The 17912-nt window shown below is 40.5% G+C and overlaps 1 protein-coding gene across 2 annotated transcripts in view; it reads left to right on the top strand.

Moving 5' to 3' along the window:
• The first annotated feature begins 1478 nt into the window (after positions 1 to 1478).
• LOC135195811 (pro-resilin-like) overlaps positions 1479 to 17912 on the top strand; it is a 32864-nt gene continuing 16430 nt past the window's right edge. For both annotated transcript variants that reach the window (XM_064222288.1, XM_064222287.1), the window contains exon 1: positions 1479 to 1575. In XM_064222288.1, the coding sequence (XP_064078358.1) occupies positions 1570 to 1575 (6 nt within the window). In that variant the 5' untranslated portion in view covers positions 1479 to 1569. The remainder of the gene's footprint in view (positions 1576 to 17912) is intronic.

The following is a 17912-nucleotide window of genomic DNA, read 5'->3' as shown; positions in this document are numbered from 1 at the left end:
ATCAAAGTTTGTCATTGGCATTTCTGAAAGTTAGTCGAGAATATTTGGAATCATATGAAAAGAAAATTGCAATGGACACTTTACTTAATGAGAGAGAGAGAGAGAGAGAGAGAGAGAGAGAGAGAGAGAGAGAGAGAGAGAGAGAGAGAGAGAGAGAGAGAGAGTTTGTTGGCCAATTTTAAGAATATTTTCCCTGGGGATTATCATTTTATCGAATGATTACGGGTCGAGGACATTCATATTAAAAAGTAATTGATCAGCCACACAGCAATGTAAGCTCGATATCTGTGTGTGTGTGTGTGTGTGTGTGTGTGTAAGAAAGTGAGGGGGAGAGAGTGTGTGTTGGTATATCAAGTTCAAAAACATTCTCAGGAAATCATCAATCTATGACACTGTCAAGAAAGAGACTCGTTGACCCCATGCGAATTGCGTAATTTTTTTTTTTTTTTCTAAAGCAGGGCACATATACTCATCTCTACTGCTCAGACTGTTAGTGTGGAATTTCCCCGTCAACCTGAAACACCGAACCTTTAACGCACCGTCCAAGCTCGGAATAAGATGTGTCGGTGACACGGTGAGAAATCGTCAAATGTCGAGCGCTTCCCTCGCATTCCTGGCGTAGGTACTCCTCAAGAATATCCGTGAATCGGGGGGTGCAAATTCCCGAGGGGTTGCCTGGAGGGAATTTTATTCCTTGCTGGCATTACACCTGAAAGTGAGCCAGACGCTAACTGCCTGAGGGCGTTGGTAGCGCAGCATTCTTTGGGAGAGAGTGAGAGAGCTCTTCGCTTCTCTTTCATTCACAGCGTTGCGGCGCTAGGTAGAGTGAAGGGGATAACTACAGGGGAGGGGTGGATAGAGGGAGAAGTAGTGGGGCAAAAGAGAGAGAGAGAGAGAGGTGTAACGGGGTATGAAGGAGTGGGTAGCCTATAGGCTTGGGAGGAGAGGAGGCGTATCCGTGGGGAAGGATCGGCAGGGCTAACTATAAGACTTTTCCTGCGGAGCCTTGATGATGGACTTTGCTGCCGCCTGCCTTCTCTGAAGTCCTTTTACTTGTTTTTGATTTCTTTCAAGAGAATAAATCGACTAGACGCATTCTAATTTAAAGCCCGAATTCCCTCTTTCTGCAAAATGCTCATACAGCAAAGCAGTGCCGTGCGAGCGAACAGACGAGTGTGTAGTGATGCCCTTAGCACCTGTTCATTCTCTGACGACACGACTGGAACGTTTCGCTCACCCCCGAGAAAAATTCCAAAACCGTCTTACGCCACAGTCTGGGATGTGGCTCCCGCCTCCGACCAATCAGCGCTCGGCACTCTGGAGGAGGCGGGGTCAGTTGCGACACTCCCCCGCTATTGGTTCTGTAGAGTGCCACTTTTCCATTGGCTCTTTTCAAGATCCGGGACCCTACATCTTGCCAGAACCGCCCCTCCTGGAATTAAATGGTTAGACCGAGTTAATTTGCATATTTGAAAGCAGTATATAAGCAAAATTAAGCGCAAAAACTGAGCATTTACACTGTAGCACCAGAAGGAGACGGTTGACTCCTCTCCTCGTATCTGTCCCACGATGAAGGTAAGGAACCCTTGAAGTCGTCGTCCTACAACAGAAGCAGCAAGGCGCGATGTATTTGCGTGGATTATTATTTACTTAAGCGTTGAAATCTCCAAGTGTTAAAGTGAATTTCTAAGGGCAACGGACTTCTCAGTGCTCAATTCTAAGGACATAATAGACGTGCCTGAAAAATGAATGGTACGCGTATAACAACAAGAACTCCCAATAGGACAGAACAAGTGCCGGCAGTGCCAAGTGTCTCTCAGTGATGTGCAGCTGAACTTTTGTGGTGGTTCTCCACAAGAAAATAATTATCTATCTTGTCGTTGACAGAATCATTTTGCCGTAAGATGTTAGTCGAAGGATGAAGTGGTATCCAATTTCTTCTGAGTAATGTAAACCTTATTTCTACTGTTACTCAGAAGCGCAAAACAGTTTGCATCCCACCTAAAACGACACTATAAGCGTTACACAGGGATTTATGAAAACATATCACACGTGAATCCAGTGTCTGTTGAAAAAATTAAAAAGCCTATTAAGGAGTTATTATTTCATTACAGATAATTGCTCGTAAAATTATCACTGAGCAAAAGTATAGTTGTTATCGCTATGAAGTTATATCCAATTAAATCAAGAAGTCAACGCTGGTATAAATTCTGCCATTCGCTTTTTGCTTGAGTTTTCTTGTCTATGAAACGTTGTTTGCTCCTTTTTTTTCTTTACAGAATTATGATTGTATTGAGTCGAATAACAAGATACAATAACATTTTGTAAATTATAGTAAAGTAACTCCTTTGCAAAGTCACTTTCCTGTCATTTCATCGCATGAAATGATCAGTTTATGTGAAAACGTCAAAAAATCAGCTTTGACTGTATGGCTTTCTTAGATACTGGAGTGAAATCGTTAGTTTTAATACAAGTTAAGACGAATTGTTCTTGAAATTTTTACTCATTCAGGTTTTCAATTGTCAAGTTTCTCGTTAAGAGCTAGAAGTGCTACTTGAATTACTTTATATTTAAGAATCTTGTTTCGTAAAGTAATGATAAGATGAATCGTGCCATTTCCACATACCGTTAAAAAAAGCAAACTACTTTCATATATGATAAAAACTTGAAGTTTAATCGTATTTTCCATCATTCCAGAATATGCGATAAATCTCGGGGCCGTTATTTCAAGATTATAAAGTAGGAAAATAAAAGTTTCGGTTTCTGGGACACGTGAAAGCAGTTTACAACGAGCGCAAGGTCATTAGGCAGACACTGGGTACCGGTGCCCCTTCCAAACGAAACCGGCAAACCAAAGACACACCTGAAATGGAGAACACATGACAAACAAACAAACAAGTGGGCTAACAACCTTGGGGATGGCCAGGGACCTGTATTCGGGTAAAAAAGAAAGGCCCGTCCTTCTAACCTAGTTTTCCAAGTGCGCGGAGTGGGGGCCCCTCGAGTGACGTGGGTACTAGCAGGATAAGCTATAAGGTTTCTTCTGGGTCCGTTATGTGTAGAGAGAAACTCGCGGGGTACAGGGTATGGGGGAAGAATGGGGGCGGGACGCCCACTTATCGGGTATAATCTTGATTTGCGGCTGAAGGCTGAGTACGTGTCGTTGCCTCAAAACCTCCTTTCGTCCGCTGTGGTGTTGTTGTCGTTGCTACAGGTGCCAGATGGGGCATCATCGAGGCTGAATCACTTTCGTCCGCGATGATGACATTTTGCTGCTCTTTAACCAACCTCATTCTTACTTCTCGTCTTTGCTTCTCGCTTGAGTTGGATGTCATCATCTCGGGAAAACAGAATGTTAATAGGCGCTGTTATTCGGTTCCACATTCAATTTCTTCATTGTTTGTTTCTTTTTTGCTGCCGCTATTGCATGTGGCAGTTACGAATTAGTCACATCGTAAGCTCTCTGCTAATAACTTTGCATTTTAGAAAGTGAATAGCTATTTCCGAGCTTCAAGTGGAAAGTCCGTTATATGCTAATAGTTGTTGCTTAGAAAACAACGCTACAAATAAGGGATGAGATTTTGCATACGTGGAAAAAACCGCTAACTGTCTCTGTGGTGCAAAGTTGGCCACACCTTGGGCTTCCTTCTCTCTCTCTCTCTCTCTCTCTCTCTCTCTCTCTCTCTCTCTCTCTCTCTCTCTCTCTCTCTCTCAAAATGCTTCGGTTTAGTTTCTCACAGCGGGGGCAAAGGTGGCGCCAAAGTGAGCAGACGTGATCGAACAGAAGGAGGGGGTCGGATTCGAAGATCACGTACGCCCTTCTAAAAGGAAGAGCAGAGGTTGGCGTAAGCAGCGAAAAGAAAAAGAGAAAGACGTAGGAAAGGTAAATGAAAAAGTGAAGAAGCCGAGAAAGAGGAAGAGTAATCCTCGCTAGCCACCTGCTGTTAAAAATCTAAATCTAAATCCACATCAATCACTAGGTCTAATCTGAGCTTGTACTTTTGCCACCTTGACCAACGGCCTAGCGATCTTTCTTCTGGCCGTTTACCTCTTCGATTCTATGGCTTCTCACTTCTCAACATTCCCAGTCGACTCCTAACCTCACTTCCTCGCTAGTCAACCCCACCAGGCAACCCTCTGCTTCGTCAGTTAATTTCTGCTTTCACTTTAATGTAGGGTCAGCGTCGTGTTAGTTCGGCTTCCATGTTTCTTTTCAGTTTAACTCGAGTACAGTTACTGGTCCATCCTTCAAACCATAGCCGCACCTTCTCTCTCTCTCTCTCTCTCTCTCTCTCTCTCTCTCTCTCTCTCTCTCTCTCTCTCTCTGCATGTAGATTTATCTCATCTTTTCACTGGTGGTGACGACGAAGGCTTAAACGACTTCCCCCCAGATGTGAAGATGAGTCGTTATCGCCAGAACCGTGAATACGCATCTTGGGAGAAACTTTCTACCCAAAATAAGGATGGAATGTTGCTAAAACGATAGGCATTAACATTCTGCCACTGCAATCATATTGTTAGTTTCACACGTAACGGTTCCTCTCTCTCTCTCTCTCTCTCTCGCTCTCTCTCTCTCTCTCTCTCTCTCTCTCTCTCTCTCTCTCTATATATATATATATATATATATATATATATATATATATATATATATATATATATAATATAGTATATATATAAAATCTTCACTTCTCTCTCTCTCGCTCTCTCTCTCTCAGAAATGTAATAAAATATATATAATAATAATAATGGCCTCATAAGCACCGCCATCTATTGCTGTGTTGTGCCAATTTCGCGACTTTAAAGTCTCCCGCCGTTCCTTTCTACCACTACCAGTTGGTTCGCCTTCTTCTTCTTCTCGATTCCTGTCGAGATTTCCGCCTTCTTACTTTCCCTCTCCCTATTCGGCATTACCGAGTACTTTGCTATTTTAATTACTGGAGTCTTTCCCAATGTCATTAGCAGCTAATTGCCGGTCTGTTCCCGTCAACACCCTTGTCTTACTTGCGTCGCAGTTTTTTTTATTTATTTTTGTTTTATTTTTATTTTTAGGTTACTTCTTTTAACTCGCTTTTTTTAGTTTTTCATTTCAGTTGCCTAATCGAATTTCTCGGCCCCTTTCATTAGATTCGTCTTTCAAATTCCTCTTTTTTTTTTTTCTAAACATGGTTCAAACTTCTTTTTCCCGATTTAATCTCAACTTCCTTCAATTTCTAGCTAACTCTCATTCCTAGACATATCTCATCTCTCTTTCGCTTCGTTTATCTCTCAATCTTTAAATTTCATTTACTTTATTTCCCACTTGATCAATTTGGTGGTCCCTTAGAACCTTTCACGTCAAATAAAAGAGTTTACGCTGCTATTTACTTTTAATTGATCTTAATTACAAGGCACTTTCTTTATACACTCGAGCTCTGCAGTTGATGATGTATATATTTAGCGAGCCCTAGATAGTGCAAATTAATTCATTTCTTATCTAGCGTTATAAATTCGTTTATAATTAAGGGACGGTGTCTTTCTTCACCGAAAGTTTCTTCTTGGAGAGCTTTCTCGCATGGAAGAGGAACACCGTTTGCAGGTTGGCTGATATAGAACGATCAGTCTTTTCCTCTTTTTCGAAAAACTCACATCATCAAACATTTCATAATCCTCTTAAAAATCTTATCTGTATCATTGTTCTCTCATTCGCCCAATCAGTGTCAAACTCGGCATCTTTATCAGATGTCCTCATCTTCCTCTGGTTCCATATTGGTAATTTTTTTATTTTTATGTCAAATATTCCCACTGTCTTCCTCCGCGTCCTAATGCTTTCAGTCAGTCTTCAGGTGACATTTCCATCATTTTCTCATAGTTGAGAAATGCACACCCTTCTCTAAACTGCTAAAAGAATGTCATTAACACCATCCTTTTTCGCCATCCTCATCAGACATCCTTTCCATTTATTTCAATTAAAATTACATCCTCTCATGGTTCCTAGTTGCCTGTGACCACCATTCTTCGTTCTGAAACGTCCGAAGTTTTCGGATATCCTTTTTTATCCTGTGCCTCCGTCACAGTTTTCCATTCTCATCAAGTTGCTTTGTCTTACAAACATCCTTTCACCCACATCAATCTCCTTTTACATTTCATACTTCCCCCAAGGCCGAAGGACACCTGCCTCACCTTTATTAATACAGGATTTTCCTCAGTGTTACTAAGCAAGAAATAATTCCACAGCCTGCAAGTTCAGCGTAATAATCAGACTTGTACTATATATAATCTCCTCTGTCTCCTCCCACAGACCCTTCGTCCTAATTCAGTTTCCTTTTCATATTTTGCTCCTTCTTCCCTCTCATCCTAATAATGGATGGAAACTAGAACTGAAGAGATACAACACATCCCATTGTGGGAACTTCTTTACATACAAGATATGTGACACATGGAATAAACTGCCACCTGAAGTCGTAAACAGCAAAAGTGTGAAAGAATTTAAAAGAAAGCTAGACAGTCATTAGGACACTGTAAAATAAGTGAGCACACGATGTCTCCTCGGATGGACTAACAAGTCTATGAGACATCTCAATCCTTGTAACTCCTTGTAACCTCCTCTTCCCTCAGATCTCCTCTCATCTCGAGGAAGAAAAAAACGAAAAGAAATGACTCCTCGTCGTCATTTCCTTTCCCTTCGCGTTTCCCACCTTTTATCGCATTTCTCACCATTTGACGCGAACTTCATCATCGCCGTCGCTGCTACATCATAGGACATCCTATTATTCAGCTCCCGTTTCATCAAGTTTCTCTCGTCTGATGATCGCACATCCAAAGACCTTTCCCCTTTTCAGGTCTCATCATCGTGGGTTCTTCGCTGAGATACACACACACACACACACACACACACACACACATATATATATATATATATATATATATATATATATTATATATTATATATAGATATATAAATATATATATATATATATATATATATATATAGATATATATATATTACGTATTTCTCTTCAGAAGACCCAGTTTCTCCATCAATCGTATCAAGTTCTCATCAAATTTTTCTATCCATATTTCAGAATTTTTCGCTTCTTTCAAAACTTATTCTGATCGCATTTTCCTTGCCGTCTCTTTCCATTATCTTGAGAATACCTTTCCCATTAATTAGATAAAAAGAGTTCTGAATATTTTGGAATCTCTCTATCATAGATCTCATAAACATCCCTATTCATCTTCATTCCTCTTTATAATCTTATTCATTATCCTATAGTCATATTCTATAGTCGTTTTCCCGGACATGAAAAGTCCTGGTGCTAATCGCAAAAACCTTTTATCTCAAATTTCTCCATTGCCTTCAATCTTTTACAATCTAGGAACATCTCTATCCTTATCCTAAGAGTATTATATTTCGGTTCTTCGTATATCGCTTTTCATGCTCATTTTTTATTTCATTTGTTTTTTATTTTTTTTTTATTTCGTTCGTTCTATTTGGAGGCATCTCTATTAATTTTCATTTTTTTTTTTAATTCCTCTTATGGTGTTCCTTTTCGCCTTTCCTCCTCCTTCTCTATACATTTCTGCATTTCTGAACCCTTTTCTTTTTTCGTTTGTTTCTAGTTTTTTTTTTTTTTTTTTTAATATCCAACTTCACCATCATTCTTCTTCATTATATTCTTAAGTACTTTCGGTACTCCCATTCTTGATCAGACTTAGTTATGTCCTGCATTCCTCTTTTATGCCATTTTTCCTACTCCCTACTCATACCTTTCTTCCTCACCTTCTCCTCATCCTCTTCGTTTCATCTGCGTTCTTATTTTCACACAGCCTTTCATAATTCCATCGCTTAATATCACCCAATCCCCTTTGGTCTGTACCTCGCTTTTCTCCCACTTCCTTCTCTTCTCCTATTTATCGGAATCATCCACCGTTTCTCATTACACCACTTTCGACGAAAAAAAAAAAAAAGACGAGGCGTGACGCAACTTGCGTCACCAGGATGCTTGTCGTAACCCTCCCGAAAAGGCGATGCGTTCAGCTATACTGTGACGCAACGCAATGCAGAAAGCACAGAGAAACGGCGGTAAATTTTTGGATGATTATACGCCGAGGTGAACATCGGACATCGGCGTTAGCGGCCACCCTGGTGGAGGTGGGGAGGGGTGAAGGGGGAAGGGAAGGGGGACGGGAGTAGGGAGGGAGGGAAGGGCGGGAGGGAGGAGAGGGAGGGAGGGATGAATGGGTTTAACGTAGGATATCATTATAGCTTTGAAAGCTATTTTTTTAGCGTTTATTGGTGTTATTCCGGTGCGGGGGTGTCTTTTCTCTAGGTACTTTTACTACGTCTGTTGTAATACTAGTACTACTATCACTACTACTACTACTACAAATATAATAATGATAATGGTAAAAATTATAAAAATTATTATTAAGGAGGACACCTTCTCTAAAACTACTATATTCATGAATTATTATTATTATCATTACTTTTTTTCATTTTTGGCTATCACAGTCATTATTATTATTATTATTATTATTATTATGGAAGAAAACTTTCATTAATACAGGTTTTTATACCCATTATTTTCAGTAAAGCCTGTATTATTATTTTATTATTTATTATTATTATTATTATTATTTATTATTATTATTATTATTATTATTATATAATATTATTATTATTATTATTATTATTATTATTATTATAGACCTTACCACTTCATCCGTGCTCGAGCAAAAAATAAAATAAACAAATAAATTGTGGTTCCCAAAATAACTCGACTAGAAAGTGTCGTTGTCGTACAAGTCACCTTATCAGTTATCATCTAATAAAATACGGCTCATCTGTCGATGACTAGTATGTTATTCAGCAGCTGCACATCACGAGTGGCACTTGTCTCTCCTGCACACGATATTTTATTGGCTTATTATATACTATCTTTATTTCAGTTTTTCTTTATTCTTTATTTTTTATGGCACAGATGCCTTCAGGGTTGACAGGTGAAATCTAACGTAGATAGTCTGGGAGAGAGAGAGAGAGAGAGAGAGAGAGAGAGAGAGAGAGAGAGAGAGAATACGATATGAGTCTCCTCTCTCTCTCTCTCTCTCTCTCTCTCTATCTGTAGTACTCCCATGTTGAATAGTTTCTGAATGGTCAGTATGATTCTCTCTCTCTCTCTCCTCTCTCTCTCTCTCTCTCTCTCTCTCTCTCTCAGGGTGCATAGTCACTGCCAGTGATTTAATCACTGATTTGCCACCCAGCCTCTCAGAATCCATTAGCAGGGGAGACGAAGATTCTGCGCAGGTAAACCCATCTCTGGCATTCACTGGCATTCATCTCGCTTCCATCGACCTGCGGGAGAATAGCGCCTTTTACCAAGACTCCTTTCGAAGGAAAACAAAAAGATGATAAACCTGTGTCCGACGCAACAGAGATTTAATCTGTTGAGATGACTAGTGGGGGATTTCTGATTTGATTTTCCTCTCGCTGATTTTTCAGGTTTTAATGGAGGCATTTTTTTTTTCAAGCTTTGCAAAACTGAAATCGGTTCGAATTGTTTAAACCCAAGTGACAATGTGGCTTCTCTCTCTCTCTCTCTCTCTCTCTCTCTCTCTCTCTCTCTCTCTAACGGTACCATCAGGGCTGGGGGCTCCCGAACAGGAACGCCATGTCCTTAATCCTTAATCTCCCATTGAATCGCGCCACGGTATTCGCTCGTATAATTGTAGTCCTATAATTCATTGGTAAAGGCGGGTAAAGCTTATGAATAACTTTAAGTTGTTGCTGGCTCTCTCTCTCTCTCTCTCTCTCTCTCTCTCTCTCTCTCTCCAATATCGTCTTTCATATTGATAAATGTAATTCCTGAACATTTTTAGTCATTTCAGTTCACCAGTGTAGTTGAGTATCAGCCAAGCATTCCACTCCCAATTATTTATCGTCTGAATACTCCTCCATCTCACCTCCTCTACAGCTCTCTACTTCTCCTCTGTAGCCCTTTTTTTTTTTACTCAGTTTCCGGTCGTTCTTCGCTAGGAGGAACCAGCCTGGACTTGAAATTATTTAATGTCATTGTGCAGCGAAGGAAGCGACTCCCAGTTCCCAAATAGAAAGCTTATTTACCAGTCTTTCACTCCCTCCTCGGCGTTTCCGAGACGGCAGCTTTTCTTGCGTGATTTGACTAAATTAACATTGGACGTTCGAATCTAAAAAGAAAAAAAAAAAAAAAAAAAAGTAATAATGAAAAAAAAAATTAACGTTCTAGATTTGAAAACAGGTCTTGTCGTTCGTATGAGAAAAAACTGAAACGTTTCCGGCTTATGAGCAGTGCTGGACGTTCGAAACCAAAACAAAACGGAAAAAAAAGTCTTCGGCTTGTAAACAACAATTGACGTTCGAATCAGAGCGAAAAAACTAGACTTCGGAAGGTTTGAGTGACTCCCTTCCGGATCTAGAACACAAATAAAACAGCAATTTTAGGAGGTCATTTGTTTTTAAACTACGGCAAGACAGATCGGCCGATTCTTTTCCCCCGGACGTTCAAAAGACACCGCGAAGATTAGTAGCTTTACGACTGGCATAAATTACCTTAAGGTTTCTGAAACTCGCACTATGTCGTGAGAAAGATAATGTAATTATCAATTGAATCAGCAGAGTATTTACCACAATTACAGGCAATAACCAACCTAAGTAACCCTTAATTCCTTTTCTGGTTCCTTCTTATTATCAATTTGTGGGTCATTTTCCAACAACTTTTCCTATTTTCGTTTTCCATAACCTGTTTGTTCAAGCAAGCTTCTATAAGATTCCAGTTTCTGCGTAAAGGAAGGGAAAATTATGGCTATTGCATATGACTTATAAACCTATAATTGTGCATATAATATATATATATATATATATATAATATATATATATATATATATATATATATATATATATAACTTATGTATGTTTTCCTTGTCAGAATTTGGATACCGATAAAAGTGAACTTGACATTTCTTCACATTCACTAAACCTCAAATTCAGCGTTTTTAAGCTGATCCGTCTTCAGCTATATCTCTTGGCCTCTTTTCTCCATTTCAATCCACTTTCTCCTTATTTCATATTCTTGAATAATCAAAGATCAAATTATTACTCGTTTATCAAACTGATCTTCAACGCAACAAAACTTTGGGAACCAAAGATCTTCCCCAAATTCACTTAGGAAGAAACTTGGCACAAGTCTATTTATTACATGCAAACCAGCTCCGTCTGTTCTATCCTGAGCGACGCTGGTCTGTTCTTGGTTGAGTAAATAGATCGGATAGAATCATTCTCAGGAGGATGTTGTCGATCTGCGTTCAGACTTTCTACTCCATTCCCGGTAGGAATTTGCGGGAAGATGGATCGAAAGAGAAAGCTGCATTGTGGACTATCAATATAGACACACCTGTGTACTTTCCTCTCTCTCTCTCTCTCTCTCTCTCTCTCTCTCTCTCTCTCTCTCTCTCTCTCTCTCGGGGTCATCATTGTATGTACACCCACCCATTTGTCCAACTCTGTATATTCATACATGCAGTCGTATTCTCAACTATTAATACAGACCTCAAAGTGGGTCTAACTGTACATACGTACCATACCATTCTCTCTCTCTCTCTCTCTCTCTCTCTCTCTCTCTCTCTCTCTCTCTCTCTCACACACTGGCACACTCACAAACTAACTTGCCTAGCATGTGTACTTGAGGTCAGCAAACAGAGGAGAGTTCACAAATACCCATACCCACACGGACGAGAGAGAGAGAGAGAGAGAGAGAGAGAGAGAGAGTTTTAGAATTTAAGAGGTAAAATATGCACAACAATGGCGAGGCTGAGCTGAGGCACCCGCCTGGCCGACGAATTTTTACCGAAGCAAGAGGAAGCTGTCCTGCCCAGGGCTACCCTTTAGACGACTTTCATCGCCGCGGAATCCCAGTGGGTATAATAATGGGCCCTATTCTCTCTCTCTCTCTCCTCTCTCTCTCTCTCTCTCTCTCTCTCGGGAAAAATTTATGTTAATTTATGCATAGCTATTTATATTTATTAATCTTCTCCCTTAATTTAGCTGTCCATCATTCCAAGAGCCCGTCCATCTTCCAGTTTATTCCAGGGCATTTTTCCTACTTCCAGTTTCTCTTCCTGTCAGCGATGGGTGAGTGTGTGTGTGTGTGTGTGTGATCACTGACACTCCTCACTCTGCTGGCTTTTCAGGTCTCGCTGTGACCCCCTGCCGCTCTCACCAAGATCACAAGGTCTGTTGGGTAACTTGGGTTCAATCGCTGTCAAGTCGGTCTCTCTCTCTCTCTCTCTCTCTCTCTCTCTCTCTCTCTCTCTCTCTTTCTAGTTGGGTTGAATGCACTTTATCTCCATTTCTCTTCGATATATTTTCTCTGACAAGATTTCTTCCGGTGCCAAGAATAAAGAAAATTTAAATTTTTTATTGGTCCAACGAAGGCATTAGTAACGATAGGAAATCGGTTGTGGCTTTGAAGTTAATGTCAGTTTGGACGAACGAAAACTCAGTCAAATCACAGTTGATAAAATATAATAAACCTAATGTGTTTTCGACCTTTACCGTCAAGTAACCTCAACAATATACCAAAAAACGATGTGTCATAATACGTCTTCGTAAAAAGGGGGGAAAAAATCTCTCTGGTCTTCAGCGGTACGGACATGATGAATACCCATGGCAACGAGCCAGCCAGCCCCTTAACCCAGCAATTCGTATTCCCAAGGCTTTGGGCACACGCGTGGGTGTTTTTGTGTGTCAATAACCCACTGGGCAAGATGCCCAAGTCTCCGTGCTTGGCGAGGCAATTCTCAGGAATGGACTCAGCAGCAAGCAAACATCGATAAATGGGTCGTTGACTCCTTCCCACCTTTATTATCGCTGCCACAGAACTGCTTAGTATTCAGGCGAGGATCTCGGATCCTGATGCAAGTGACCCCTTCGGTTATAGGACAAGGACATTGTAGCTGTAGAGAAAGTGTGACCCCTTCCCCAAATGTGAATGCATGTGTGTATTAGGGAGAATGCATGTGTATGTGAGAGAGAGAGAGAGAGAGAGAGAGAGAGAGAGAGAGAGAGAGAGAGAGAGAGAGAGAGAGAGAGAGAGACTTCCATTTTTCCTCTGCTGCCTATTTTTGTACTTAACTTTTTCCTCTGGATTCACCATCGCGTTTTTACAAGAGAAATCGTCGTCATACTGCAAACCTTAGGTTTTTATATCAGAACCGCGGCCTTGAATTTAACGCCTCAATGAAATGCTTAAACCAGATACTTTCACGCACTTCTGGGCACACACGCGGTGTGTAAGCCTCTCTCTCTTCCTCCGGACAAGAAACTGGTCGTCACCGCATGCGTTCGCGGGAATCAGAATTGGAAGTTTGGCGCGAATTTCCAGGGGGAGGTTTCGTAGCGCCATTGAAAGGAAATGATGATGCAAGTGAACAGCCTAAACAAATAAATACAATGACTTTGCATCCTGGTGGATTTCACAGGTCACTGTTGTATACACAACGTAGTAGGCTGATTGGTGAAAACCTGACAAACGTCCATCAGCTGTTTTTCTCGATAGCGAAAGAAGAGGCGTTTGCAGTTCGCCGATGTGGAACGACAGGTGTATAAGCTCAGCGAGACATATCATTAAATTCGTTTGGACATTGACAAATGAAACATGGCAGAACGACGTTTGAAAGTAGAATCAGCTGAGTTATACGCAAAATGGGAAAGGGAAAACATGTCAAGTTGCAGTTCGACAGTACCAAAGGAATTAGCCAAGCTTGTTACGATAAAACATCGCCTTAATACAAAGTTCGATCCGAGGAAAACGTGAATCGGTGCTCGGGTTTTCTTCCTAAAACACGGATGTTTTTTTGCCTCCGGGCTTCTACGCCGAGGACCCCACACACCACCACCCTATTGAAGGAAAGGGCCCTTTCGCTCGCGGAGAAAGAAATCGAACTTGAGCGGAGTGACCCACCGAAACATTCCATTTTCGTCTTTTCGTAGCCCTCGGGGGATGAAAGGAGAGTACGACGCGATTGTTGTAGACGCTGTTGTTGTAGCTGCCGCTGCTGCTACTGCTACGAAGTCCCTCCGAGGCTTTGATTGCGTGGACCAGCGATCATACGCCGAAGGGGATGATAGTGTACTCGTGTGTGCAAGCCCACCTCGAGTGCTGAATCACGGTCACAAATGAGACTCTCTTCTTTCGGGAAGAATGTTGTGCAAGGTAATGAAAGGCCTTCAACAACAACAAACAAACAATAACAACCCTTTCGGAGTGTGTTTCATATTTCTCGCGGGCTTTGTTTACCGGACGATGACCACTTTCCCGCAAATGGGGTCATGATGAGGCTTATGCTGACAGACCTGACGACGATCAAGGCGACGACGGTGAAACCGATGATGATGCTTTTAGAGGCTTTGATGGTCAGGACGCAGGTAGTAATGATGAAGAAGAGGATGATATTGCTTTCATCTTTCTAATGTTTATGTTACAGGGTCGTGTAATATAAACATTAATGACGACGACGATGATGATAATAATTATAACTATAACTTTCTAATACCATTACGCTTGGCTGCTCCGTTTTGCGGGACCAAACGGATACTTAAAGAGTTTCTGCGTTGAACGTTGAATCATACGGAGGGAGAGAGAGAGAGAGAGAGAGAGAGAGAGAGAGAGAGAGAGAGAGAGAGAGAGAGAGATAGGGTTGTTGTTATTTTCAATAACTGTCATTCTTCTCACCATGATGGAGCAGAGTGTCACTGTGCATATTGACTTTCAACACTCGGGAGAAGGAATATTAGTATGCTATCATTCGCCTATCTAGCGTTACTGCTGCTATCACCTCTTATTATCATTATCATTTATAATCAGCGATAACGATAAACTTTACAAAATGGAAATTTAAACCATCTTATCGTTGAAAAAATAATCATTGGCATAATGTGCCTCTTTCACATATTTCTCTATTCCACGCAATCCCATATTATGTCACGTAACTAGATTTATTCCGTGTTCACATTTTTTGACAAATCTCACTCAGCCGACTGTGTGTCCTTTTCAAAGTTTAGACCACTGGAAAGCTTTCTGTAGAAACATGCAAGAACGGGAGTCACTTTCCAACCACTCAGAATGAAACGTCAAAGTTACATATCCTTAAAAAGTTATGTATCTTTTCAAGTATGTCCTTCGTAGATGGAGAAACTTGAACAGCGAAGAAAAGCTGACAATCGGAGTGAAAATATAGAGCTTTGCATCCTGTGCGAGATATGACGCAAGATTTTCCATCATATGAATTTGGTCTGGAAACAGATGGCAGATATGGTGTTGGCGATGGACGATGTTCGCCTTCATATATGTTACCGATGACACTTCGATTTCTTCGCTGTTTTCCTCTGGCCTCGGGCTTTAGTTGCGCATGCGTGAAAGTCCGGGTGTTAGTGTGCGTAAAAATAGAAATTTATACATGCGTCTGAATGTGTGTGCGCGTGTGTGTGTGTTTATGTACGCATTTTTTTCACTATACATATATTTCATATCTTGCAATGAACGTAAAAGGTTTCATTTTTCTAAAGAATTTAGGTTACAGCCTCCGTCAGCTTACCTTTTAGCATCAGTGTCTTTATCTTTCTTTTTTTATCATTTTCCCTTTTTTTTTTTTTTTTTTCTTTTTGTCTGCTTCCTTTAATGGGGAGTTCCGGTTCATCTCTTCTCCTCCTCCGCCGCTTCGACGGAGTATCTCGACGGAAGAAAGGTTACAATTATTAGCTTATTGTTCCGCCATTAACAAACGTAGAGCGTAAAGTGTAAATAATTATCATTCCTTCCACTTTCACGCGGACAGGGATGGGATTCGCACCCTTAGGTACGCCATCCGTAGGGTTCATAATACTTCCCGGCCCCTGTCATTAGCCAGCGTCTTCCCGGCCGGGGCTACGATGACACACGACTCTCGCCCGTCGGTCCGACGCGCGTAAGGTCGACGGTGGCCTCTGGAAAAAGAAAGTGAACGTCTCCGTAATATAATCAGAGCTTTTAATGCCGACTCTGTCAAAAATGGAAGGGTAGTTATTCAACACTTTCTTCAACCCCCCTCCTACCTCCTCACCCACCCACCCACTCAAAACCTCCCAGAAGCCTTTTCCATCAGTATCGTTATACAAAGTCCTTCGACATTACCCCGCCAGGTGACTGTTACTTCCTGTTAGAAAAGAGAATATTTCGGATGTACTCTTTTGTATGGAATTCCCTGGAATTCGATTCCGTGATTCTTCTGGAAACCGTTTCTGTCGAAAACCTTGAATTCCAGTGTAAGAATAGAGTGGAGAAACACGCCCTCCTGGATAGGGCATTATATACGCAATTCAGTAAACAATTTATTTATATAAATACAATTTACATATATATACATATATATATATATTATATATATATAATATATATATGTATATATATATATATATATATATATATATATATAGATATATAATGTTTACGTATAATCATAATATTATTTAGGTTCAAGAACAGTAAATTATTATGAATATCATGAATAATCACTTGCTGTCTTAACGGAATACAACAGACACACACACACACACACACACACACACACACATATATATATATATATATATATATAGAGAGAGAGAGAGAGAGAGAGAGAGAGAGAGAGAGAGAGAGAGAGAGAGAGAGAGAGAGCGTATAAATGTATACAAATAAATACAACGACAATAAATGACAGAAATAAATGCAATAATTTTAATTCATTCAAAACGACTTTGGCAGTCAAAACCACTAATTAGGTTACCAATATAGATTGCCATATTTTATCAAAAAACATTTCTGGAGAGTTTAATTGCGCTAAACAGACCGTGGTGTCCGTCAGTGGTCTCTTTATTTAGTTTATTGCACTGCGGATTATTTAAGTGGCCAATCAACTAGGAATTCTAGCGAGACGGTCTGCCTATCTGCCAGTCAAAGTGTCGGCAGCTGTTCCAAATGTGAAAAAAAAAACTTAAACATTCAAATACATGAGGTTTCAGTCTCATCTTCGAAAGTTTTCAAAATATTAAATGTCTAAATCGTCAAATGTTCACGTACAGGATATCAAGTGGTCGAAGGTCCTCAAATGTTCTGACTGCATCCTCGATTTCGAAACGAGCGCAAAATGTTGAATAAATAGTTCATTGATATTCGTTTTTACTTCTCTTCGATATCTTTCTAAGCATCCTCGTTGAACTGACATATTTATAGTCGTTCTTTTAACATCTTTGGAGTTATTATTCCTTATATTATTCAGGAGATGAAACCTATCCATATGGAACAAGTCCAAAGGGGCCATTGACTTGAAATTCAAACTTCCAAAGAATATGGTGTTCATTAGGAAGAAGTAAGACGAATTAAAAGGAAATACAGAAAGAGATCCATATCACTACGGATTCTTGGCGATCTGATTTACCTTATTTCACTCATAACTATTACGCCCAAACTGCCAAAACTGACAGCATTTTAATGGAGGGGCAAGACGGCAGGTCCCTATTCTTGGGCCAAGGTACCTTCGTTCTGCATACTCATATTTGGGCCACTGGTAGAGACTAGCCCCGGGCTGGATAACGGCAAGTCTAATCGGAGTCTGTTACCACTAGACCATATATGTCACAAATAAGTCTATGGCTACGAATTACGCTTTGCCGTTGAGCGTGTTTCAAATACTTTGCCCTGCGAAAGAAACCTACTGAACTCTGAAGATCGCCTTCATCACAGCTACAATCTCCTACTGCCCTTGTAGATACAGCTCCCACTGAAATCCTTTGGGAAATCAAATACGAATGAAGAAATGGTGTTTTTCATTACATTTCATCTCGCGTGTCTGAATCTCTCTCTCTCTCTCTCTCTCTCTCTCTCTCT

The sequence above is a fragment of the Macrobrachium nipponense genome, chromosome 16, assembly GCF_015104395.2.
Source record: "Macrobrachium nipponense isolate FS-2020 chromosome 16, ASM1510439v2, whole genome shotgun sequence".
Classification (NCBI taxonomy): domain Eukaryota; kingdom Metazoa; phylum Arthropoda; class Malacostraca; order Decapoda; family Palaemonidae; genus Macrobrachium; species Macrobrachium nipponense.
Note: the sequence above shows the minus strand (reverse complement) of the source record. Positions and strands in the feature narration are given on the sequence as shown.